The following is a 26,826-nucleotide window of genomic DNA, read 5'->3' on the forward strand; positions in this document are numbered from 1 at the left end:
ATTCTGAGAACGTGGTATCGAATCCAGCCTTGCTTTACCGGTTCGAAGCTGAGTGGCTATATGAGCAACGATTGGCCGGTTGCTCATATGGGGGGTGGGACAAAGAACCGGATGTGGGTCTCTCTCTGTCAGAATGCGATTGCGTTCTCTGCCGGCTGATTGGAGGCGCTTACACAGAGATGGGAGAGGGTGCCCTTAGGGTGTGTCTCTCCGCATGCAACGCTAGGTGGCGCCACACTCGTCAATGTGTGGGTGGCAAAGATGCATCTGGCTGCTGCTCGTGTTTCGGAGGGGATACGGGTTAGCTTCAATCACCTCCATCAGGGCAGGGTTCGGCATAGACAGAGAGGAAGCACGATGCTAATTGAACAATTGGATGTGCTAAAAAAGGGGAGAAAAAGGGGTAAAAAATTAAAAAAAAAAAATAATAAAAAAAAAAAAAAAGCAATTGCTACACCTGTAGCAGTTTTTGGTTTATTGATGACAGAACCTGTACCTCGGATTTGGCAAAAGGTTTGGCAACTGCAATGTGGGTAATAGAAAGCCTGTTTGGGTGGCATAGATTACAATCTTTCGATATGGTGCGTAGCTTCATTCAGAAATAAGGGTACTTTCAGAACATTCTGCTTGGGATCACGCCATCCTTCATATTGACTGTACAAAAGAATAATCACTGGTTTAACATGAGAAAAAGTAACACTAACATGAAGCACAGAATTTCTGGTGAAATTCTCTACCGGATTGATGTCACACACACTTCTATCTTATTATTCAAAAAACTTGAGATGAATCCAAGATAATGGCAATGAAGCTGGCCACCAAGTTGGCAACATTCCCTAACAGCTTCCCCATTTCCCCCTTGTGTCTAAAGTTAGATCAACATCTGCCAAACCCTTTTCTTTTCATATGGGTTTCCTACCTTTTCAGACACCCTGTGCATGTTGCATACAGTGGGGTCAAAAAGTATTTAGTCAGCCACTGATTGTGCAGGTTCTCCTTCTTAGAAAGATGAGAGAGGTCTGTAATTTTCATCATAGGTGCACTTCAACTATGAGAGACAAAATGAGAAAAAAAAATCCAGGAAATCACATTGTAGGATTTTTAAAGAATTTATTTGTAAATTATGGTGGAAAATAAGTATTTGGTCAATAACAAACAAGCAAGATTTCTGGCTCTCACAGACCTGTAACTTCTTCTTTAAGAAGCTCTTCTGTCCTCCACTCGTTACCTGTATTAATGGCACCTGTTTGACCTTGTTATCTGTATAAAAGACACCTGTCCACAGCCTCAAACAGTCAGACTCCAAACTCAACCATGGCCAAGACCAAAGAGCTGTCGAAGGACACCAGGAAGAAAATTGTAGACCTGCACCAGGCTGGGAAGAGTAAATCTACAATAGGCAAGCAGGTTGGTGTGAATAAATCAACTGTGGCAGCAATTGTAAGAAAATGGAAGACATACAAGACCATTGATAATCTCCCTTGGGGTCAAGATCTCATCCCGTGGGGTCAAAATGATCATGAGAACGGTGAGCAAAAATCCCAGAACTACACGGAGGGACCTGATGAATGACCTGCAGAGAGTTGGGACCAAAGTAAAAAAGGCTACCATCAGTATACACACTACGCCGAGAGGGACTCAAATCCTGCAGTGCCAGGTGTGTCCCCCTGCTTAAGCCAGTACATGTCCAGGCCCGTCTGATGTTTGCCAGAGAGCATATGGATGATCCAGAAGAGGATTGGGAGAATATAATGTGGTCAGATGAAACCAAAATGGAACTTTTTGGTAAAAACTCAACTCGTCGTGTTTGGAGGAAGAAGAATTCTGAGTTGAACACCATACCTACTGTGAAGCATGGGGGTGGAAACATCATGCTTTGGGGCTGTTTTTCTGCAAAGGGGACAGGACGACTTATCCGTGTTAAGAGAAGAATGAACGGGGCCATGTATCGTGAGATTTTAAGCCAAAACCTCCTTCCATCAGTGAGAGCATTGAAGATGGAACGTGGCTAGGTCTTCCAGCATGACAATGATCCCAAACACACCGCTCGGGCAACGAAGGAGTGGCTCCGTAAAAAGCATTTGAAGGTCCTGGAGTGGCCTAGCCAGTCTCCAGACCTCAACCCCATAGAAAATTTGTGGAGTCCGTGTTGCCCAGCGACAGCCCCAAAACATCACTGCTCTAGAGGAGATCTGCATGGAGGAATGGGCCAAAATACCAGCTACAGTGTGTGCAAACCTGGAGAAGACTTACAGGAAACGTTTGACCTCTGTCATTGCCAACAAAGGTTATGTTACAAAGTATTGAGTTGAACTTTTGTTATTGACCAAATACTTATTTTCCACCATAATTTACAAATAAATTCTTTAAAAATCCTACAATGTGATTTCCTGGTTTTTTTATTCTCATTTTGTCTCTCATACTTGAAGTGTACCTATGATGAAAATTACAGACCTCTCTCATCTTTCTAAGTAGGAGAACCTGCACAATCAGTGGCTGACTAAATACTTTTTGACCCCACTGTATATACAAATCCCATTTCCAGAAAAGTTGCTGCATTTTGTAAAATGAAATTTAAAAAAGAATGTGTAATTTGTTAATTCTGTTGAATCTTTAACTGATAAAAGTATAATAGATTGCCAGTGTTTGTCTATTGTATTTTCTAAATATAAAAACATTTAGAATTTGATGCCTGCATCACTCCCAATATTCCTAAGGCATGTTTAGCACTGTGTTCCATCACCTTTTAATCTATTAATGAGACTTTTTAATGGTTTGTAAACTGACACTAATTGTTTGCTGATTTGCAAGTTGATTTTTTCCCCATTCTTGCTTTATTCAAGAATACAGCTGCTCAACAGTTTGTGGTCACCGTTGTCTGATTTTCCACTTCATTATGCACCCTACATTTTCAGTAGGGAACAGATCTAGACTGCAGGCAGGCCAGTCAAGCACATGTACTCTGTGTCTATAAAGCCATGCTGTTGTAGCAAGTACAGAATGAGGCCTGGCATTGGCTTGCTGAAATAATCATGGACTTGTCCGTAAACAATGTAGCATGTCATATCTCTCTAAAATCCAAATATACACCTCTGCGCCAATGGTACCCTCACACATATGCAAGTCATTGATGTACCTCCATATCATGACAGATATTGGCTTTTCACATTTCACTGATAAAAGTCTGAATGGTCATTTTTACCTTTGGCGTGTGCAGTCTCACACACAACACACACACACACACACGGCCTGCATTTCTCATTTTGTCAATTGCTTTTTTCATCATCATCACAACAGCAATAAACTATATCCTCACTGATGTCAGTAACGCGTTACTTAGTAACGCGTTACTCTAATCTGACCACATTTTTCAGTAACAAGTAATCTAACGAGTTACTATTTCCAATCCAGTAATCAGATTAAAGTTACTTATCCAAGTTACTGTGTGTTACTACTTTTGCAACTCGGGGAGTGACGTCTGGCCTATGCGACAATTAAGTCACGAGCTGCGTCCGAAATCGCATACTTACAGCGTATGCACTAGATTGGAGGAAGTATGGACTACTCGGCCAGTAAAGAAGTACATACTTTCAGTACAGAAGTACGCAGTATGCACACAACACCGCTACGTACTACACGTGGGGACGTGATGACGTAATATCACCATAGTTACAGACTCATTACAAACCCCACTCGCCAAAATTTATTTATCGTTTTTTTGTTATTTATTTGTCTTTAAAAAATTTATTTTATTTATTTTTTACAGGACATGAGCTGCTTAAATATAAAAAAACAACAAAAAAAAACGTCAGTTTCTTTGTAGACGAACAAAAACATATGCCAGGATAGACTATAAATGAACAGAAAGTAAAATACAAGCTTAATGCATTACAAGGTCAGCCTAGGATTACAGCAGTTTGTTTTATTTATTAAAGAGTGAACCAACTGTAAGTAAACGATGAGAGTGAACCAACTTCTAATGAAGGGTGAACTAAATTAATATACAGTTGCAGTTTAAACTAAAATAACCCTAAACATGGTAAGTGAATTTAAAGTGAAATAGATTGAAAAGCAATACAACTAAGCAAGCCCTGTCAACACTGTGAAGACCTAATGTATTTAAAGAAGTCATTCGGATTGAGTGACGAAACGTATCTCTACAACAAACTTGTGTCCAGATGAACTGATTCAACTTTGTGGATTTGTGTACCTGGATTATTGAGCATGCATCAACAGATTCTGACTCACTTCGGCAAGGATTGCCTCAAACTCGTACGAGAGTATGAGAAAACGGCACGTAAGATGGCTGACTACAGGAACCACCTGCGATTTAACATCAGATGCAGACAGAGCAGGATCACACCTAAGAGCCTGCAACTCAGATCTTCTGTCAAAGGTCACCGAGCTAGCAAGATCATTCAGAAGGCACAGAACCAGCTATTGAATGAACGGGTGAGACAAACTAACTTCACAATCGATGTCTTAAAAACTAGAGAGGAGCAGATTGTACAAAGACTTACATCACGTCTAGATGAGCCCACTCTCCAACAGGTGATTAACTTCACGCAGAAGGCTCGTCTAGGACAACATGAAAAGTCAAAAACCAGGCAGCGAAAAAAGTTTGACTTGCTTGCTGCAGGACAGAAACACCAACAGACCATGGATGGCCGAAAGAGGAATGAAGGGCAAACACACGCTGGTGATGTGGACAAGTGGGTGAAGAACTTGTCGGACAGACAACTCACACAAGCGGAGAAAGACATCTTGGCTAAGGGGTTGAATTTCGCTGTTACACCAAAGCAAGTCCCACTGGTGGAACTGATCACAGACACAGAATAAGCAATCCGCAACAACAACATCTCCGACCTGGAAGCGGAACAGTTGCGGATGAAAGTGTCAGCTTGCCTGAGTAATGCAAAGCCACCGCCATCCAACATCAGCAGAGACGAGAGGTATGCACTTACTACATTTAGTAAGGACAATAACATCATCATACTTCCTGCTGACAAAGGTAGATGTACTGTTCTATTAAACCAGATAGACTATCATGAGAAAGTGATGTTGTTACTTAGTGACACTAACACTTATGAGCTGCTGAAACGAGATCCAGGTAGTAGCTTCAAGAAAAAGGTGATAGATTGTCTGAAAGTTTTAGAACAGAACAATGCTATTGACAGGGCTTTGTACTACAAATTATATCCGGGGGAGGCTACACCTAGTCTGTATGGGTTACCTAAGATACACAAACAGGATGTACCTTTACGACCCATTGTTTGTATGATTAACTCTGTGACTTATAACATTTCTAAGTTTCTAGCATCGATTCTCAACCCGTTGGTAGGTAGCACGGAACACCACATTCAGAACACCATGGATTTTGTGGGCAAGGTGAAGGGCGTCATCATTGAGACGGAGGAAACAATGGTCTCGTATGATGTTACATCCCTCTTCACGTGCATTCCGGTTGCTGAGGCAGTGGAGGTGGTCCGTAGGAAACTACAAGGCGACCCCACCCGGAGCACAAGGACCACCCTTACCACAGACCAAGTGTGCACACTCCTAGAACTGTGTCTTCAGTCCACCTACTTCTTGTACAGAGGACAGTTCTACAAACAGAAACATGGGTGTGCTATGGGGTCCCCCGTCTCACCCATGGTTGCAAACCTGTACATGGAGGAAGTGGAAAAGAAGGCACTAAGGACCTACTCAGGGACACCACCGAGTCATTGGTTCAGATATGTGGACGACACCTGAGTTAAAATAAAATCAGAGGAAGTACCACATTTCACGGACCACATCAACTCGGTGGACAAACACATCAAGTTCACAAGGGAGGATGCAAGCAACAACGTTTTAGCCTTCTTAGACTGTGAAATTGCTAGTAAAGATGGGGGACGGTTGAAAGTAAATGTTTACCGCAAACCAACGCACACGGACCAGTACTTAAGGTTTGACTCCCATCATCCTTTGGAGCACAAACTAGGAGTCATCAGGACACTGCACCACCGGGCGAACAGCATCCCCACAGACACTATGGCCAAGGATAGAGAGAAATCTCATGTCAAGAAGGCCCTGGGTGAATGTGGTTATCCCAACTGGGCATTCGTAAAAGCGGGAAAAATGCCCAAACACAGCTCCAGTGGATCGAAGGGAGGAGAAGAACAACCGCTAAGTCTAAGTGCAAACCAGTGGTGATTCCGTATGTGGTGGGAGTATCGGAACAATTAAGACGGATATTCTCCAAACACCGTGTTTCAGTTGCTTTCAAACCCCAGAACACGCTACGCCAGAAATTAGTTCACCCTAAGGACCGGGTTCCTCGACACAAACAGAGTAACGTAGTGTATGCTGTTAGGTGCCGGGAGGATTGTCGGGAACTGTACATCGGGGAAACTAAACAGCCACTGGCGAAACGGATGGCCCAACATAGAAGATTGACCTCTTCTGGCCAGGACTCTGTGGTTTACACCCACCTGCAAGCCAGCGGCCACTCATTTAATGATGAAGATGTGCAGATCCTTGACAAGGAGGAACGCTGGTTTGAACGTGGAGTCAAAGAGGCCATTTACATGAAGAGGGAACGACCATCTCTGAACCGGGGAGGGGGCCTGAGAGTACATCTCTCACCATCATACAACGCCGTAATTGGAGCTTTACCCCAATCATGTGTGAATGACACACATGACCATTGTAATTAATGGTCATTGTGAATTTCATATGGACCTGATCACCAGTTCCATTGTTATGCAATGGGTGGTGATCGGTCGTTATGCAAATCAATAAGGTTGGGGTATTCAACACCAGCTCAGACTGAAGAAGTCATTCGGATTGAGTGACGAAACGTATCTCTACAACAAACTTGTGTCCAGATGAACTGATTCAACTTTGTGGATAATGGATTTAAAGTTTTTTTAAACTCATGTCAAACTTGTGCTGCTGCCCGAGAGGTTATAAATGTTTTATGTAATTTGCTATCCTCCCAAATAGAAACATGCAAAACTTTAGTACCACTTCCCAAATGACTATTACCTGTTTCGCAAAATATGGCAAAAAATACAAAAATCTGGACTGTTACTTGTAGTAAAAGTGTTGATTGCAGCAGATATGGGCAGATATTAAAACCTGAGTAACTTTCATAAGGGCCCATTTTTAAAACCCCAACGAATGGGATGATGTATTTCTGAAACAGTCCAAAGGAACATCAAAGCAATGGAAAACATTGTCTGGTCTGATGAATTCTTTTTTTTTTCCCAAAACCATGCGGATGGCCTGGCACGCATGATTTATTCATGGAATAGATAGCGCTAGAATGCACTACAGGTTGTTTAACCAATTCTTAATGGCAGATCCTCCTAAAGTCTTTGGTAAGCCGGAGACTTTTGAAAAGATTCACTACTGTCTTGGGTTTTCTTTATTCGGAAATAATTAATCTTACTGTGATTTGATTTAGTCCCTGTGCTCTGTAAATTGCTTTGTAACCATTTATAGATGGATATATCTAAAGAACTTTTTATCTATCTGTTCTGAAATTCCTTTTGATCACAGCATCAACTGCTTGTTGAGGCCTTTTACCCTACTTAAAATTGCTTGCAAGGTTTTATTAAGGTGCTGTTTAGATTTAACATGGCTGGAAGTGTCTAGTCCAATTGAACCCAATTACAAATTAAATTTGGGTAATCAAAGAAAAGAAGTACAATTTCACAGAATTGCAGAGACACTTTATTTGCTAATTGATCATTTGCAAATTTTTTATTGACACTCGACTTTAGCTGCTCAACAGTCCATAGTCAACAATGTAGCAAGTGCAGAATAAGGCACTGTCTTGCTAAAATTACAACAAATATCCCAGGAAAAGCCACCTAAAGGCAGCACCTAACATGACAGATGTTCACTTTTGTACCATTTGTGATAACAGTGGTCTCTTTCATCTTTGTCACAGAGAACTTGGCATACACTTTTCCTTTTTTGTCCATCTGAGATGAGCTTAGGCCCAGAGAACTTAACAGCATATAATTGATATATACTGTAGATTTCTTTTTGTGAAAAAGATTTTAAGCTTGCATTTCTTGGTGCTGTAAGTTAGTTTTTTCAAAGTACTATTAAGCCCATGTGGCTATATTTGTTTTAGTAGCATACAATAGTTTGTCATGCAATGATGTCTGATGGTTAAAATCTCACAAAAAAATTGAACAGTGGTTTCCAGCCTTTCCTTACACAGACTAATATGTGTGGGAGATGGTGAAAGGTTTGCATATGGTTTGCATATTATTATCTTTTTAAACTGACTGACAATTCTCTGACAAAATTTAGCAAGAAGTGGTGAGCCTATTTTTGCTTGCAAAAACTAAGCATTTTATACCCAATCCTGATTCCTTCACTTGTTACCGATTCACCTGCTTATCATGAAGTGTTTTAAAACTTTGATATTCTATAAATGTTTAACCCTTTTTTTGCCCTATCCCAACTTATTTTGAGTGCGTTGACAACAATCAAGCCATTTTTTTGTACTTTTCTCAGTTACATAAACGTTCAAGTGAATTACAAAATCATAGATTTTTCTTTTAATTGCATTTTTTTTCAAAAGGTAGCAACTTTTTCTGAAATGAGGTTTGTAAATATCGCTGTTGTCAGAGGTGGTCCCATGGTTGCATTAAAAGATGAATTGATGGTAAGCAGACAGGTGTAGCAGATAAAAGCATTATCATTTTAGTGTATGTAGAACGAAGTGTTAGATCTATATGCTGATTACAACTAACATTTTAGTCTGAACAGCTTTATCACTAAAGTGTATTTTAAAAAGTTTTAAAAATCATTACCAAAAATAAATCAATACCATTATTCATTTCAGTTTAAGATTAATATAATTCTATTCCAGCATTTATTGTGTATAATCGATCATCTTTTATGACTTTGCAATATTTACTGTAATTATTGGTTAACAACTAATAGCATCCTGTCAGGTGTTTAAATATGTAAAAGACATTATTCTTTAAGCTGCACTTTCTTAGGTTTAATCCTCTTCTTAAAAGGAGGCTGCAGGTGCCTCATTTGGATTACACCATCTGTTGAGGAGGGGATATTGTTAAAGGTGGTACATGCTGGATCCTGGTTTGATATCAGACTTGGTGTTAAGCTTGTTTCTGAACTTGGGATTTGGTTACTGGTTGCAGGAGGAGTTGTTTTGTGGGTGCTACTTAGTTTCATCTCTGGAAAGGATGCTGTCTCAGGCATATGCTCCTTGGGTTTCCGCCCCCTTCGCTTTAAGGGAACTCCATTTTTCATGCCTCTTTGCAGATTGTTTCTTGGCAACTCTTTGCTTTTGATGTCAGGCACATGGTCAGATGCTCGAAACCAATTCTAAGGCAAAATCAAAATGGTGGGAAAGTACAAAAAGAAGTAAGCAATTGACATTCAGTTCTGTTAAGCTAGTCTTGTGTGTTTGTGTGTGTGTGTGTGTGTGTGTGTGTGTGTGTTACCTGACAGTGTATCTTGCCGATGTGATATTTCACCCCACTCTCAGAGCTGAACTCCTTTTGGCACAGTAAGCATGTATATTTACCCACAACGCCTCCTCCCTGTTTGGAGTACAATTATAGCATTGAGACAGTACAGCAAAAGCACAGTAAATGCAACTTTTTTAATCACAAAAGGTTTTGGTCATACAATAAGTCTCATAACAAACTGTTTATGATATCACTGTTTTGGATGCAATATAATAACATTTAAATTAGAACAAATAAAATAATAATAATAATTTAGGGATTAATATTATTTTAATTTTATTTCTGATCAATTCTTTTTTTCCACCCAATACAGTCACTGCTGACACCTCTTTGATTGCGGAGGGCCAAGGCTGTCAGGCACCCTTTCTGATACATGTGCAGCCACCATTCCCTTCTTTGCACCTGCCAGGGTAAAGATCTCATAGAGCATAGGATCCCCCATGTGCACCTCAGGCGATCAGTAGAAGTCTTAAATGCCCAGAAAGAAAAAACCCTGTTTTAGCTACAGTGGGGCCAAAAAGTATTTAGTCAACCACTGATTGTGCAAGTTCTCCTACTTAGAAAGATGAGAGAGGTCTGTAATTTTCATCATAGGTACACTTCAACTATGAGAGACAAAATGAGAAAAAAAAAATCCAGGAAATCACATTGTAGGATTTTTAAAGAATTTATTTGTAAATTATGCTGGAAAATAAGTATTTGGTCAATAACAAAAGTTCAACTCAATACTTTGTAACATAACTTTTGTTGGCAATGACAGAGGTCAAACGATTCCTGTAAGTCTTCACCAGGTTTGCACACACTGTAGCTGGTATTTTGGCCCATTCCTCCATGCAGATCTCCTCTAGAGCAGTGATGTTTTGGGGCTGTCGCTGGGCAACACGGACTCCACAAATTTTCTATGGGGTTGAGGTCTGGAGACTGGCTAGGCCACTCCAGGACCTTCAAATGCTTTTTACGGAGCCAATCCTTCATTGCCCGAGCGGTGTGTTTGGGATCATTGTCATGCTGGAAGACCCAGCCACGTTCCATCTTCAATGCTCTCACTGATGGAAGGAGGTTTTGGCTTAAAATCTCACGATACATGGCCCCGTTCATTCTTCTCTTAACACGGATCAGTCGTCCTGTCCCCTTTGCAGAAAAACAGCCCCAAAGCATGATGTTTCCACCCCCATGCTTCACAGTAGGTATGGTGTACTTGGGTTCCTTTTCTTCCTCCAAACACGACGAGTTGAGTTTTTACCAAAAAGTTCCATTTTGGTTTCATCTGACCACATGATATTCTCCCAATCCTCTTCTGGATCATCCATATGCTCTCTGGCAAACTTCAGACGGGCCTGGACATGTACTGGCTTAAGCAGGGGGACACGCCTGGCACTGCTGGATTTGAGTCCCTCTCGGCGTAGTGTGTTACTGATGTAGCCTTTGTTACTTTGGTCCCAGCTCTCTGCAGGTCATTCATCAGGTCCCTCCATGTAGTTCTGGGATTTTTGCTCACCGTTCTCATGATCATTTTGACCCCACGGGATGAGATCTTGACCCCAAGGTAGATTATCAATGGTCTTGTATGTCTTCCATTTTCTTACAATTGCTCCCACAGTTGATTTATTCACACCAACCTGCTTGCCTATTGTAGATTCACTCTTCCCAGCCTGGTGCAGGTCTACAATTTTCTTCCTGGTGTCCTTCGACAGCTCTTTGGTCTTGGCCATGGTTGAGTTTGCAGTCTGACTGTTTGAGGCTGTGGACAGGTGTCTTTTATACAGATAACGAGGTCAAACAGGTGCCATTAATACAGGTAATGAGTGGAGGACAGAAGAGCTTCTTAAAGAAGAAGTTACAGGTCTGTGAGAGCCAGAAATCTTGCTTGTTTGTTATTGACCAAATACTTATTTTCCACCATAATTTACAAATAAATTCTTTAAAAATCCTACAATGTGATTTCCTGGATTTTTTTTTCTCATTTTGTCTCTCATAGTTGAAGTGTACCTATGATGAAAATTACAGACCTCTCTCATCTTTCTAAGTAGGAGAACTTGCACAATCAGTGGCTGACTAAATACTTTTTGGCCCCACTGTATATTGTGTTTACAGGGGCATGTTTACACCTGTGTTAAAGCTTCCACAAACTTCCAGGTCATTCCACAAATTAGACTATATTTACACAAATCTATTTGATTCTAAGGTGAAGGATTAAACACCATCTTTGCACAATATTTAATTAAATCCCTCTAAAAGACAGTTTCCAAATCACTGCTTTCTGTTGCATTGTCAGAATCAGAATCTCTTTATTGTCATTATACCAGGTTTAATATTTTATATACCAGGTATATATATTTTACCTACTGCCCGAACGTTTAAGAAATAAAAACACAATAATTTTTTAATTTTAATTGTGGACAATACAATGAATTTGATGTATGAAGAAATGTAATATGGACACTCATGTAAGCAAACACACTTATCTTAATCCATTTAAAAACTTAATGACAACCACTGGCAGAACAACCTAAGCTGAAACACATGGACTAAAGCCATAGCTAGCCATGTACCTTTATGCAGCTTGCCAAATGAGCTTTGAGTCCTGACACACTTGAGTAAATGGCCTCACAGCTCTGTTAAGAAAAAGTCATTTCACACGAGACCACAAAAACATTAAATTTTTTAAGCTGAAATTTTAGGATAATGAATCTCTAAATGATTTTTATTAATAATAGTACTTTTTGTCAATTAAAGCAAAAACCAGGTCTTACAGAATTAGGGCAACAGATAAAGCCTTTATCCTTAACTTCATTTTTCCACGTCTCTACAGTTTCAGCATTGTAGTTGGGAAGGCCAGGTCGAGTATAGTTTAACTAAAAGAAAAATAGAAAAAACAATATCAGTACCATAAAGAAAATAGCTGACAACAGAATTATGATATTAGATAATTGTTTGATAGGAAGTATTTAGTCCCCTTGACATTTTGCACACTTTATGCTATGATTGTGGATTTTAAATCAAAATAATTATCATTCCCCCAATCCATGTACCCTTAATCACCCATAACAATGAAGTAAATATGAAGTAATATGTTTCATTACAGTACCTTAACCATTAAGCTATCACTGCCCATCCTTTTAAACTGTCAGTTGGCATATATGAACTGTCATCCTGAGGTCAAATAATGTTTAAGTCTGGGCTTTAGCTAAGATACTTGCCCTGAAACCCCTTCAGTGGTTTTTGCCTGCTGAATTGTAAAACGTTGCCCCAGTATTTCTTGCCCGGATGCCTAATTTGGCCAAACATGAAATGTGCCAAGCTTGACACCCCTTATCTGAGAAAAATATGTTCCAAGACCCCCCTTAACTTCCTGAAACAGTTTGATTTAGAAATTAGGCAAATAACTAATAAAGAAATGAAACCATAATAACAATATGTTACAACATTTTAGCAACAACAGCATAATACTTTTCCTTCCTTTCCTTATAACCTTCTCTATTTAAATTTTCCTTCTCATTTTAATTTTGCATCAGTTTATCTCAAATAAGCTTTAGCCCTGAAAAATATGGCATTTCTGAATGTTGCTGATAAGACTATATTGCCAAAGGTATGTGGACATGCCTCCTAATGACTGAATTAAATTGTTTTGGCCACATCCATTGCTAACATCTATTTAAAAATTAAATGGTAATGAGGTAAATAAAAAGCCTTTCGTTTATTTTTGTTTGATTACACATAGACATGGTGTAACTAGTTATGTGCAAAGGAGCTCCAGTTGCCTACAAAGTGCCCTGGACTTAACTAAAGCAAACACTTTTGGAATAAATTAAACTTGAATTGAGAGCCAGACCTTCTTGTCCTATAGCCATTGCCCAACCCCACTCATCCCTAGTGACAGTGAGCACAAATTCCCACAGACACACTACAAAGTCTTGTAGAAAGGCTTTCCCAAGAGAGTGAATGATGATAAAGCTACAAACAAAACCAATTTGATTTAATTGACCATGGAATGGGATGTCCAACAAGCTCATTGTCAGGTGTTCCAAAACGTTTGTCTAGGGTTGCACTCATATGATTATTTTTTTTATTAGTTGACTAATGTAAAAACTAATTTACTGATTACTCTAAAGGGGTTTGTGTGTGCTCAATTAATAATAATTTACATAAAATAATAAAGAAAATATCCCTCATAATATTTCAATATTTTCTTTAATCTTCTATTAGAAACACAGTATGGAATTCAGGGCATTATTCTGCAACAAAACATGTTCGTGTTTACAGGTAACCTCTGTTCAACAGTCAAAAATAAAATCTCCAATAAAATTAAAGCAAGAGCTTGTTAAATTCAAGTGGAATGAATATATTACAAAACATTTAATACAATAACAACTAGGGCTGGCTCAATACCACTTTTTTATGTCTGATACCGATACAGATACCGATACTGCAAATCTGCCGATACCAATACCAATCCAATAGCGTCATTTCTCCTTTCAAACAACTAAGCAGTAATAATACATGTCTCAATGCAATGTTAAACTAGCTATCTAAATAACAATGCTCAGACTGTGAAACAAATATTCTAAAGGAATAAATACAGAACCTACAACATCACACTTATGCCATACTGCTGTTTTTATTTTAACTTTTATACACAGAACATTTAGCAGTATTTTTGTTTTCACTTACGTTCGAGCTGTTGTTCACATGACACATCTTGCTTTATGGCGTGTCGTCCAAAGTGTCTACAATTGGAAGATGTGGATTTCAATCAAATGCGATAGACCAATTAGAATTGACGCAGAGTTGAGATTTTCCGTTAAAGTTCTGTCACGTTTTTAGATTATTAAACCCTGCTGGATTTTGAAGAGGACATCTGTGGCTAAACGGGAAACGGTTTAGTCTGTTTTATTTCATAACACTAATGGATTAATCGTTGAGGATGTGAGATATCTCCAAGCCGGGACAAGATAGATTTTCTTTATCTCAGGTGAGCGATTTATCATTTATAAAGCAAATTTTATTGTGTTTAAACAGTGTTTTTAGATGTGGCAGTAGTAGATGATTTTTTAAAATGCTAAAAGTTTAAGTAGATCAGTGTGTTATAATTTCTGAATGGCTGTTGCAGATGAGTTGTAGATCAGTGGAACATGTTAATGAAAACAATGTAGTTTAATTGACTTAAATAAAATTGGTTTACAGTAAAAAAAAATTGTTTAACAGTGCAAAGTCTGTGCTATTTTAGCAAAAATTAACAAAATAAATCACCAACACACAACCAAGCATGTACACACAATCCCCCCCCACACACACAAATTTTTTTTTCCAATTCAAAGGTAGCTTTATTGACATGACAAATATGGACATTCGTATTGCCAAGCTTATTTACAGATAAGAAAATAATAACCATTAAAATAGTTACAGTTATATTAAAGATGTGTATTACATATGTGTATTATATATGCGTAACACCTTTCAGGATTCTCCCAGGACCACTACAAAGCAGGTATTATTTGGGTGTTGAATCATTTTTCAGCACTGCAGTGACACTGGTGGTGGTGTGTTGGTGGTGTGTTAGTGTGTGTTGTGCTGGTATGAGTGGATAAGGCACAGCAATGCTGATGGAGTTTTTAAACACCTCACTGTCACTGCTGGACTGAGAATAGTCCATCAACCAAAAATATCCAGCCAACAGCTCACATCCAGGACACCAACACACTCCCAAGCCCACTCCCAAGCCCTCAAAATCAAAGAATAACCCCCACAGCAAACACTCTGCATGAAGTCTGAGAGACTTGTGACACCCACAGTCAAACCCAAAGAGACAAAGAATTATCACACAAAAAACACTCACCCACAAACCCATGTGGTCTGATGCAACAGACGAGCTACTGTAGCTCAAATGCTCAAAAAGTTCATGCTGGTTCTTATAAAAAGGTGTAAAAAACCCTACAATCTGACATTTATATGAAAGTCAAGAACTTTTTGCCTGAGGAAAAATATCCAAACATTAGAAAATGTGCCACATATTTGACAGCATTTTTGGATCAACCAACTTGTGTGACTCAGCCTTTTCCCACATGAAAATAATTAAGTCTAAATATCAGTCAACCCCTACTGATGAACACTTGGAAGCCTGCTTAAGATTTGGCATCAGCAGTTATAGTCCAGACTACATAAACCTCAGGCCACATCATCAGAATAAGGTTAGTGTGATTTTTCAGTCGCTTGCCCTGTAATGCTGAATATCAATATAGGCCACTGAAATGCATTTAGAAAAGCTTCAAAGCTTTTTTAAAAAATGATGAGGCCAACCATTTAAAAAAATAGATGACCTGTCGACTGAAATAGTAGATCTCAAGCCACGAAAGTATTGGGCACCCCTGGCCTACACACTTAATTACACATACGAATATAAAAAAAAAAATCATCATTCTTCAGGAAACATTCTGCAATGCTGTAAATAGCACTCACTTTCCCAGTAACAATACAGACATTTTATAACCCTCCCTAAAACTGGGTTCGCCAGGGCCAGACACTTATTTAAGTCTCATCATCTGGTACAAACCACATTTACACACTGTAATAAGCACTCTAAAAATGCTAAAAATCCAAAAAACTGTCATCACAGCAAACTCTCTCCTCTGTGCCATTCAAATTCCCCCTTTACAATCTCTTACTACTCTGTCAGAGCTGGGTCTTGACAGTCACTCTCAAAATGACCAAAAATATTTTTCGCAGAAAGATTCAGCTCTTAGAGAGCTACAAACAAATTTAGTTCAGGTCCACGTGAAATGTAGCATTTTAAAAATATACTTACCTAGGACTGAAAATAAGTTAGTCAGAAATCTTTAACCTGGCTGTGAATGACCTGAGAGAAAAAGCTTGCAGGGTTTTCTACACCATAAAATGACAAACATTTATAGAAATTCCAGTTCAAATGTGGCTCAAAATTCTTGAATCAGTGATTAAACCAATTGCTTTCAGATGTGAATTGATGTGTTAATCTGTTTCCTAATTCTAAAGCTGAGCTTTGGCAATAGGAATGTCTATATTTGTCATGCCAATAAAGCTACCTTAGAATTTGAGTGTGTGTGAATGTTTGTGTGTCTGCCCTGTGATGGACTGGCGTATTTCCTACATTATGCCCAATGAATCAGACCCACTGCAACCCTGACCAGGATAAATCATTGGCAAAACAGACAATGAATAAATAAATCAATTAATACATATTTCTGCTGGTTTAATTATAGACTTTTTTAAAGTTCTAATTGACAAAGTTATTAAACAAATTAAAATGGAAAAATCCATAAAGCCACAGCAAAAACCTTGAACATTCCTCATCAAGTGGTCGATCATTTAAAAAAATTTAATGGAACCACAAATCACCTCTAGACAGGTGCAACATGAAAGACTATAAAAAAAAAACCCCACAATCATTACCCAAATAATGTTTAAAAAAGTGTCAATCTGATTTAAAGGAAACTGAATTCCCTCAGTTGTCCAAGTTCCAGTCTATCTGCTACTAAGGAAAGAACTTTGAAATGGTCCATGAGGGTTTCATTTAGTTACTACGGTTTTTCTCTCCTTCCTAAAACATATAGCAGATGTATTATATGCACTAAATTGCCCCTATTTTAAAGTATCTGTCTTTTCTAAAGCTACACTATATTGCCAAAAGTATTCACTCACCCATCCAAATCATTGAATTCAGGTGTTCCAATTACTTCCATGGCCACAGGTGTATAAAACCAAGCACCTAGGCATTCAGACTACTTCTACAAACATTTGTGAAATTTCCTCGCTACTAAATATTCCACAGTCAACTGTCAGTGGTATTATTACAAAGTGAATGAGATTGGGAACGACAGCAACTTAGCCACAAAGTAGTAGGCCACATAAAATTACAGAGCGGGGTCAGTGGATGCTGAGGCGCATAGTGCGCAGAGATCGCCAACTTTCTGTCAATCACTTTCTGCAGAGTCAATTGCTACAGACCTCCAAACTTCATGTGGCCTTCAGATTAACTAGAGAGCGTATGTGAGCTTCATGGAATGGGTTTCCATGGCCAAGCAGCTGCATCCAAGCCTTACATCACCAAGCACAATGCAAAGCATCAGATGCAGTGGTGTAAAGCACGCCGCCACTGGACTCTAGAGCAGTGGAGATGTGTTCTCTGGAGTGACGAATCACGCTTCTACATCTGGCCCCTTAGTTCCAGTGAAAGGAACTCTTAATGCTTCAGCATACCAATAGATTTTGGTCAATTTAATGCTCCCAACTTTGGGGATGGCCCCTTCCTGCTCCAACATGACTGCGCACCAGTGCACAAAGCAAGGTCCATAAAGACATGGATGAGCGAGTTTGGTGTGGAAGAACTTGACTGGCCTGCACAGAGTCCTGACCTCAACCCGATAGAACACCTTTGGGATGAATTAGAGCGGAGACTGCGAGCCAGGCCTTCTCGTCCAACATCAGTGCCTGACCTCACAAATGCGCTTCTGGAAGAATGGTCAAAAATTCCCATAAACACACTCCTAAACCTTGTGGAAAGCCTTCCCAGAAGAGTTGAAGCTGTTATAGCTGCAAAGGGTGGGCCGATATCATATTAAAACCTGTGGATTAAGAATGGGATGTCACTCAAGTTCATATGCGTGTGAAGGCAGACGAGCGAATACTTTTGGCAATATAGTATATTTACCAATTAAATGTTTATTTTATATGTTATTATATATTCATATATATTCCCATTATATCTTTAGTAGCCAAACCTACAAAATAACAGTAAATAAATCATTAATATGCAAGTTTGATTAGTGTTTAAAATCATATCAATAGCCTACAACAGGGTATATCAGAGTATAATTTCTCACCCTCTTGATGTCAGGCACAAGATCATCTTTGATACGGCGTTTGGTACCCCAGTCTTTTGCCAGCTCATCCTCTGCAATCTCCTGTAGGTGAAAAACAGCCACCTGAGCTGAGCGCCTCCTCACCCTGCCACTGGGTGTGCGCTCCAAGTCCAACAGATCCTCCTCAGCCTCCACCTTGTTCTTCTTCTTTTTCTCGCTCATCTCCTCATTTCTATGTTTATTTTTTTCCAGGCTTTTCTTTTGAACTGTGTGCAATTTCACATTTTCTGCCTGGGACTCTTCTTTTTCTTTCCCTTTACTGCTGTCCAACTTCACTTCCTTACTAATGGGAGTCTGGAAAAGTTCATAAAGGGCCAGTTTAGTGGTGTTTTCTTAAACAGTGGACCGATTTACATTAAACATTAAAACCAGTGATTAAAGGAAATATAACGTGTCATAGTAATTATATTTGTAATAAATTAAGCATCTGTCAAGGTGATTATTTAAAATCTATAAATTATATTGTTTTCATTTTCAATTTATAAATTTGATTTACAACTTATTTCTGTCATTTTGTCACACAAGAATAAAACAATGTATGTTTACTATGTATATGTGTCAGGTGTAATGCACACAAACCACAAATTTTGTAAAATGCAATAAAACAAGAATATGTCATTTATTCAGGTGAACATGGTGTCTTTTAAAAAAATAAATGGAAGGGAATGGGACAAAACAGGGGATAAAACGGGTGCGCATATCCAAAAGCTATAAGCCATAGTGTCATCAACAGGACAGACGTTTTAGAGTTGGAACAGCGTTAATATCTTGAACATTGCGGACAAAGAAAGCCAGACAAAACAAGTGGAATAATAATAATAATAAGAATAATAATAATAAGAATAACTAGAGAAGTGCATTTCCTTAAGAAAATGCGAGTGTGACTGCAGCTCAGCAGTGGTATAGTATATGTGGGATTGAATACTTGAATACAAAACTGGGTGTGTGCAAAAATGTAGTTGGTGGGGTCTAAATACTTTTGGTCATGTAGGTTACTGTAAGTGTAAGCATGTAGGTGGTGGGGATGTGAATACTTTTGCTCAGGTAAGTGTCTGTGTATGTCTGTGCAAGCATGCAGTTGGTGGGGGTCCAAGTACTGCACTTTTAGTCATGCAGGTGACTGTGTTTGTGTGCAAGCATGTAGTTGGTAAGGGTGTGAATATTTTTGTTCGAACAGGTGACTGTGTGTTGGTGCAAGCACACAGTTGGTGGCATCCAAATACTTTTGGTCATGCAGGTGACTATGCATGTGAATAGTTTTGCTCAGGCAGGTGAATGGGAGGAACAAGGGAAGATGAGAAAAACAGAAAAATAAACAAGTGTGGGTCAAAACAACATTAAATTTGTGGTAAAGGGCCTTCTCCAACATAGGGACAAGCAGAAGTACAGTAGATCAATGTGCCTTTCAAAAAATTTATGGACGTAAAAGGGACAAAAAAGTTGTAAAGGTGTGCATATCCAAAAGCTGTATACAAGCCATGGTGTCAATGGTACAGATGTTTTACAGTTGGAATGTCGATATTTTAAAAATTGCGGATGAAGAAAAAACAAAAAAATGGGTGAAATAATAATAATAACAACAAACAACAATGAAGTGATTGCTTACTGCAATCACACCAATATAAGAGTAATGAATAAGAATAGTGTAATTGCCTACTGCATAAAACACAAAATAATAAGAACAAAAATAATAAGACTATCGGATAACAATAGCTAAAAAGAAGAAAAATAATAAACCTTTCGGATTACAAGTGTGATTGCCTACTGCAATTACACTAATAATAATACCATACACCAATAATACCAGTAAAGCATTTACCACTTGGTTATGTTGCCATTTCTTTTCACCACACTTAAAAGACGTTTTGGCACAGAGGATACCAAGTGATTTAGTGTTTCAGCTTTTATTTTGTCCCATTCTTCCTGCAAACACGTCTTAAAATGTGCAACAGTACGGGGTCGGCGTTGTTGCATTTTTTATTTCAAAATTCTCCACACATTCTCTATTGGGAACAGGTCAGGACTGCAGGCAGGAAGTACCCTCTTCATAGGCAGCCATGCCATTGTAATGTGTGCAGCATGTGGTTTTGAATTGTCTTGTTGAAAGATTCATGGACGTCCCTGGAAAAGATGACGTCTTGAAGGCTGCATATGTTGCTTTAACTTTTCTGCATTAATGCTGCCATCACAGAAGTGTAAATGACCTTTGCCAAAGGCACTGACACAGCCCCATACCATGACAGACCCTGGCTTTTGGACTTGTTGCTGATAACAGTCTGGATGGTCCTTTTCACCTTTGGTGACACACAGCGTTAATTTTTTCCCAAAAAGACCAGGAATGCTGATTAATCTGACCATAATACAAGTTTCCCCTGTGTGATGGTCCATCCAAGACGCCTCCGAGCACAGAGAAGTTGACGCTGCTTCTGGACATGGTTAACATAAGGCTTCTTTTTTATTAAACAGTAAAGTTTTAAGTGGCATTTGTGCATGTAACTCCGTATTGTAGTGCTTGACAAAGGTTTGCCAAAGTAATCCCTTGCCCATGTGGTTATATCAGCGGTTCTTGATGCAGTGCCGTCTGAGGGATCAAAGATCACGGGCGTTCAGCTTAAGCTTGCTCCCTTGGCCTTTACGCACTGAAATCCTTCCAAATCCTTGAATCGTTTAATGATATTATGCACTGTATATGGAGAAATATGCAAATCCCTTCCAATCTTTCTTTGAGGTACATTGTTTTTAAACATTTCAATAATTTTCTCACGCATTTGTTGACAAACTGGAGATCCTCTGGCCATCTTTGCTCATCAAAGACTCTTGGACTGGATGCTGCTTTTGTAAGTAAGTAAGTAAGTAAATTTTATTTATAAAGCACTCTTAAAACAACTTACGTTGACCAAAGTGCTGTACATCGAACAAGCATACATAAGACAACATTATGTTAAAAAAGTAAAAGAGTAAGAGACAAAATAAAACAGATAAAAATAGACTAAACAATTATAATGGCTCCTCACTGTTCAAATGCCAGCTTATAAAGGTATGTTTTTAGGAGCGATTTAAAAACAGCGGCCGAAGGTGCTTGTTGAATATTAGGAGTGTTTCATAGCCTCGGAGCATAAACTGCAAATGCACGATCACCTTTTAGCTTCAAACGAGCCCTAGGAACAGTCAACAAATTCTGAGTGGCTGATCTTAAAGATCGCTGTGTGGTTGTGGGAGAAAGCATACCACTGAGATAAGCCGGGGCTTGACCATTAAGCGCTTTAAAAACAAATAAAAGCACTTTAAAATGAATCCTGTGCTGAACAGGCAGCCAATGTAGTGAGGCAAGGACGGGTGTAATATGGTTTCTTTTCTTGGTATAAGTAACCTTGCTGCTGCATTCTGGACTACCTGTAAGCACCGCAACAGAGACTGATTAATCCCAATATACTGAGAATTACAGTAGTCAATTCTTGCAGAAATGAATGCATGAATAACTTTTTCCAGGTCAGAATAGCAGAGAAAAGGCTTAATCTTCGCAATATTTCTGAGCTGGAAGAAGCTATTCCTTATTACAGAGTTGATTTGTTTATCAAATCTGAGGTCAGAGTCAAAGATAACACCAAGATTTCTCACAGATGTTTTGACACATGTAGACAAGTGACCAAGGTTATTGGAGACATTATTGATGTGATGAGGACCCCCAAAAATGATAACCTCTGACTTGCTTTCATTCAGCTGAAGGAAATTGTCAGCCATCCACCTCCTTATGTCCTCAAGACAACTGCTAAGAGACATTAACGAGCCATTGTCGTTCGGTCTAATGGGAAGATAAAGCTGTATATCATCAGCATACAGGTGAAAGCTGACATTGTGCTTCCTAATTATTTGACCTAATGGCAGCATATAGAGAGAAAAAAGGAGGGGCCCTAGTATGGACCCTTGTGGAACACCACAAGAGACATCAGCAGAAGAAGAGAAATAGCTGCTAATATTCACTTAAAAGGTTCTATTCTTAAAATAAGATATGAACCAATTCAGGGCCTCTCCCTGTAACCCCACCCACTTTTCCAGGTGACCAACAAGTACCATGACGGTCAACAGTATCAAAAGCAGAACTAAGGTCCAATAAAATGAGGATGGCACAATTACCCTCATCAACAGTAAGTAGCAAGTCATTTGTCACCTTCAGAAGAGCAGATTCAGTTCTGTGCATAGACTTAAAGCCAGATTGAAAAATCTCAAACATACCATCTCTACTCAAAAATGGTAAAAGCTGAGAATATACAACCTTTTCCAGCAATTTAGCCAAGAATGGTAATTTAGAAATCGGCCTATAGTTACTAATCACTGTAGCATCAAGATTATGCTTTTTGAGCAGCGGTGTAACTACAGCATGTTTAAAGCATGCTGGAACAGTACCAGTGGCTAGGGAAGTATTAATGATATCCAGGACAAAAGGTCCTAATACACCAAATGTCTCCCTAACTATCTGTGGGGGCATCACATCAAGTGGGGAGGTTGTTGGCTTTGTTTTCAGCACCAAATCTGTAAATTCGGAGATTGAAACAGCCTCAAACTTTTTAAACACACCTGGGCACGGCGGTGGAAGTGGAGAATCTATACCCAAGTAAGTAATGCCAGACCTAATTGTTTCAGTTTTTTCCACAAAAAAGTTTAAAAACTCTTCACATACTCTAGGAGAAGGAACATTTCCAACTTTGGGTGATGATTTAAGTAAAGAATTTATTGTACTGAACAGTACTTTAGGTCTGTTGTAATTTTTGGCAATTATGCTTGAAAAGTATGCCTCTCTAGCAGACATTTAACAGCTAGCTGATAGTCTTCCAGGCAACCTTTAAAAATATCCAAACTTACTTGCAATCTGTCCTTTCTCCATTTCCGTTCCGCTCTTCTACAAGCCTGTCTAATTTCCTGTGTGGACTTTTGGTTTTAAGCGTTTAAATTTCATAGGGGCAACAGTTGAACAGTTATAATTAAAAGAAGTAACTAACTCATCCACATTAACATGAGTCTGACCATAGTTGGGCAATTTTAACATGTCAGAAAAGGCTCTGGAAAAATCGTTAGATGTAGACAAAGTGATAATCCTTGACCAGTGCCCTAAAACAGGAGCAGGGAAATGTGCAGTTAAAGTTGAGCTAAAGACTACTGGCATATGATCAGAGATCACCAAGAAGCAGAATGCTGTCAGACATAGGTACAATCATAGCAAGGAATTCAGCAAACTCAGTGATGAAGTCGCTGTTTGGTTTTGGAGGTCTGTATACTAGTGCACAGAGTAATGGAAGAACAGAGTGAGATTTAAAAAACAGTGCTTCAAAGCTTTTAAAAGTCCCAATATTCAGCATTTGGCATCTCAGACGCTGTTTAAAAACCACCGCAACTCCTCCGGCTCTACCCGTATTCCGAGGTAAACTGAAGAAACCGCAGTCTATTGTACCAAACCATAATTACAATCACCTGTTGACATCACCTGTTTGGAATCACATAATTATTTAGTTTTTTCACCTCATTACTAGCCCTAAATTGCCCCGTCCCAAGTTTTTTGTAATGTGTTGCAGGCCTGAAATGCAGGAATGGAGGTATATTAACAAATGAAATGAAGTTAAGCAGACAAAAAATTAAATATCTTGGGTTCAAACAGTCTGCAATCGAATAAAAGTCAAAGTAAGGAACACTGCAATTTTATTTTATCTGCATTTTCCATACTGTCCCAACTTTTTCTGATTTGGGGTTGTAATAAGTGTGTAGGAAATACAAGGGCACTGCTTAATGACCCTGTTGTATGGAGTCCAGCTTAGGTGTTTTAGCAAATGAGATTTGCAGCCACACACCCACACTCTAGATCCAAAAATAAACAAAAGCCAAAGTATAGAAAGAAAAGAAACGTTTTTTACTCACGCTCATGCACTCTCTTGTGAATTAGATTATATCTTGTATACAGTTTGTTGTAGATATCTGTATACTGTGTGTGTTGTTTATATGTCATGCTCAGTACTGCTGGAAGAGTGAGTGCTATTTTGTTTGTAGATGCAATTTCTCTCTTGGTTTTGTGGTAGGCCTGATTGGTGGAGTGCTGCAGAAATGGTTGTCCTTCTGGAAGGTTCTCCTCTCTCCACAGAGCAATGCTGGAGCTCTGTAAGAGTGACCATCGGGTTCTTGGTTACCTCCCTGACTAAGGCCCTTCTACCCCGATCGCTCAGATTGGCCGGGCGGCCAGCTCTAGGAAGAGTCCTGGTGGTTCCAACTTTCTTCCATTTATGGATGATGGAGGCCACTGTGCTAATTTTTTTTAAGAACTGCTTCTTATTTACAATTTTCATTGGGACCTTCAATGCTGCAGAAATTTTTCTGTACCCTTCCCCAGATTTGTGCCCCGATACAATCCTGTCTCTGAGGTCTACAGACAATTGGACTTCATGGCTTGGTTTGCGCTCTAACATGCACTGTCTACTATGGGACCTTATATAAACAGGTGTGTGCCTTTCCAAATCATGTCCAATCAACTGAATTTACCACATGTGGACTCAAATCAAGTTGTAGAGGTTCTAAAGGATGATCAAATTTTAAAGGATGATCAGTGGAAACAGGATGCACCTGAGCTCAATTTTGAGTGTCACGGCAAAGGCTGTTTTATTTTTAATAAATTTGCAAACATTTTCAACAAACTTTTTTCACTTTGTCATCATGGGGTGTTGTGTGTTGAATTTTGAGAAAAAAATAAATTTAATCCATTTTGGAATAAGGCTGAAACATAACAAAAATTGGAAAAAGTGAAGAGCTGTGAATTCTTTCCAGATGCACTGTACGAATGGAAATAAAAAGAGAAATTTATTTTGTGTGAGTAGATTAACTAAGAGTTAGCTAGACCTCTGACCTTTTGCCACATATCATTGTGCTTTGTGATGCCAGGGATGGCCTTGTTGGTGACACTGGAGCAATTAGGATCATACTCCTCACTGGGCTCCTGCCTCTGGGATTCAAGAGAAGCCACTAAGAATAATAAAACATCTTATATTGGAATGACATACTCCATTGTAAATCTGATAAATGAGTGAGCAACAACAAGAAAAACATAGATTGAAAGAAAATACATTACTTTGGCTATAAAATGGCATTTCTTTTCTGGTCTGTTGCTTTCTCTGGGACTCTTTGTTAAAGGATGCTCCCTCTGGTCCCTTTGTCCTGCCTGCCTTTAGTTTTTCCTCCACCTTACTAATTCCTGCACACAACACACCATAAAGAATATAACATAACCCAATACCAGGAAACAGACTATATAGCACTAGATACATAGCTGAGTAGACTGGAAAAATTATGAATCAAAAACAAATTCCTGAGCATATGTAGCTTTATATACAGTTTAATGTGAGCAAAAGGCATTAGCTAAGTGATCAACTGTAAATATTAAACAGGAAAGGATTGAAAGGACATCCCTGACAAAAATTAACTCTTGGAATCTGATATACAAAGCAATGACTGCACTGTGCTTTGTATTTAGGTAGTGTGTGTCAAGAAAATTGCAGCACTTAGCACTGAAAAAAATACTAATGTAAAAGTTAAACCGCAAAAGAGAAAGAAACAAAGAAATAGTATGTACAGCCTATGTAGTCTACCTTTCAGACCAAATGTCCCAGAGATGGAGGGCTGTTCCCCAGTGAACTTCTTTGGCATTTTCTGTTTTCTCCCTAGCTCAATGGCGAATAGAGAACAGCAACAGATCAAACACTGAAACACCAGACATTAAGATAATTAGCAATTATGACTGACAAAACTGTACAAACCCAATAGCATCTTATACATATGAGATACATATGAGATATTGTCTCAGCACTCAAAAATCTAAACCAGAAGCTCCTCCTCTGTGCCTTTTTTTTTTTTTTATCACTGTCTCACTTCCAGTAAACAGAACTATGAATTTGGGAACAGGAAATTCCTAGCAGTGAAACTAGTCTTGGAGTGGAGTGGAGTCACTGTTGGAAGCCTTTCTGGCCTGGCGTTTACAGCATTTTGGATAGATGACAAGTTATTGTGTTCAGTCTATACCAGGAGTTGGTATTGATCCTGGTATAGACTGAACACAATAACTTGTCATCTATCCAGAATGCTATGAACGCCAGGCCAGAAAGGCTAGGTTCTTTGGCCGGTTAGAATTTGTTCTCTAATAGCAACTCATTTCAAAGAACCACAAACCCAATGTCCTCTCCAGACATGGAAACCCTCCTCTGTCCAGAGCTAAGGTGAACCTACAGTCCCTGTGTCTTGTATTATGACCCCTTGAAGACGGGGATTGAAGGAGACTATTAGAGAGGCCCTCCAAACAAAGGCTGAACTAGGCAGAAATGCACCAAGAAGCCTCCACACAGCCAGGGTAAGGTTTCTGGAGTGGGGGCACATAGACAGCTAACAAATGTTTGATCTGT

At 39.1% G+C, this 26,826-nt stretch overlaps 1 protein-coding gene and 1 pseudogene across 1 annotated transcript in view; one reads left to right on the forward strand and one right to left on the reverse strand.

The window, feature by feature from the left end:
* The first annotated feature begins 4,224 nt into the window (after positions 1-4,224).
* On the forward strand, positions 4,225-8,588 carry LOC134333879 (uncharacterized; annotated as a pseudogene).
* Positions 7,740-26,826, reverse strand: part of znf512b (zinc finger protein 512B) — a 50,884-nt gene continuing 31,797 nt past the window's right edge. Inside the window, exons 7-14 of the mRNA XM_063016048.1 lie at positions 26,020-26,091; positions 25,503-25,625; positions 25,281-25,396; positions 18,359-18,691; positions 12,257-12,358; positions 12,056-12,118; positions 9,477-9,575; positions 7,740-9,357 (exon numbers count right to left, since the gene is read on the reverse strand). Of these exons, the coding sequence (XP_062872118.1) occupies positions 8,983-9,357; positions 9,477-9,575; positions 12,056-12,118; positions 12,257-12,358; positions 18,359-18,691; positions 25,281-25,396; positions 25,503-25,625; positions 26,020-26,091 (1,283 nt within the window). The 3' untranslated portion in view covers positions 7,740-8,982. The remainder of the gene's footprint in view (positions 9,358-9,476; positions 9,576-12,055; positions 12,119-12,256; positions 12,359-18,358; positions 18,692-25,280; positions 25,397-25,502; positions 25,626-26,019; positions 26,092-26,826) is intronic.

This window comes from Trichomycterus rosablanca, chromosome 19 (assembly GCF_030014385.1).
Source record: "Trichomycterus rosablanca isolate fTriRos1 chromosome 19, fTriRos1.hap1, whole genome shotgun sequence".
Classification (NCBI taxonomy): Eukaryota; Metazoa; Chordata; class Actinopteri; order Siluriformes; family Trichomycteridae; genus Trichomycterus; species Trichomycterus rosablanca.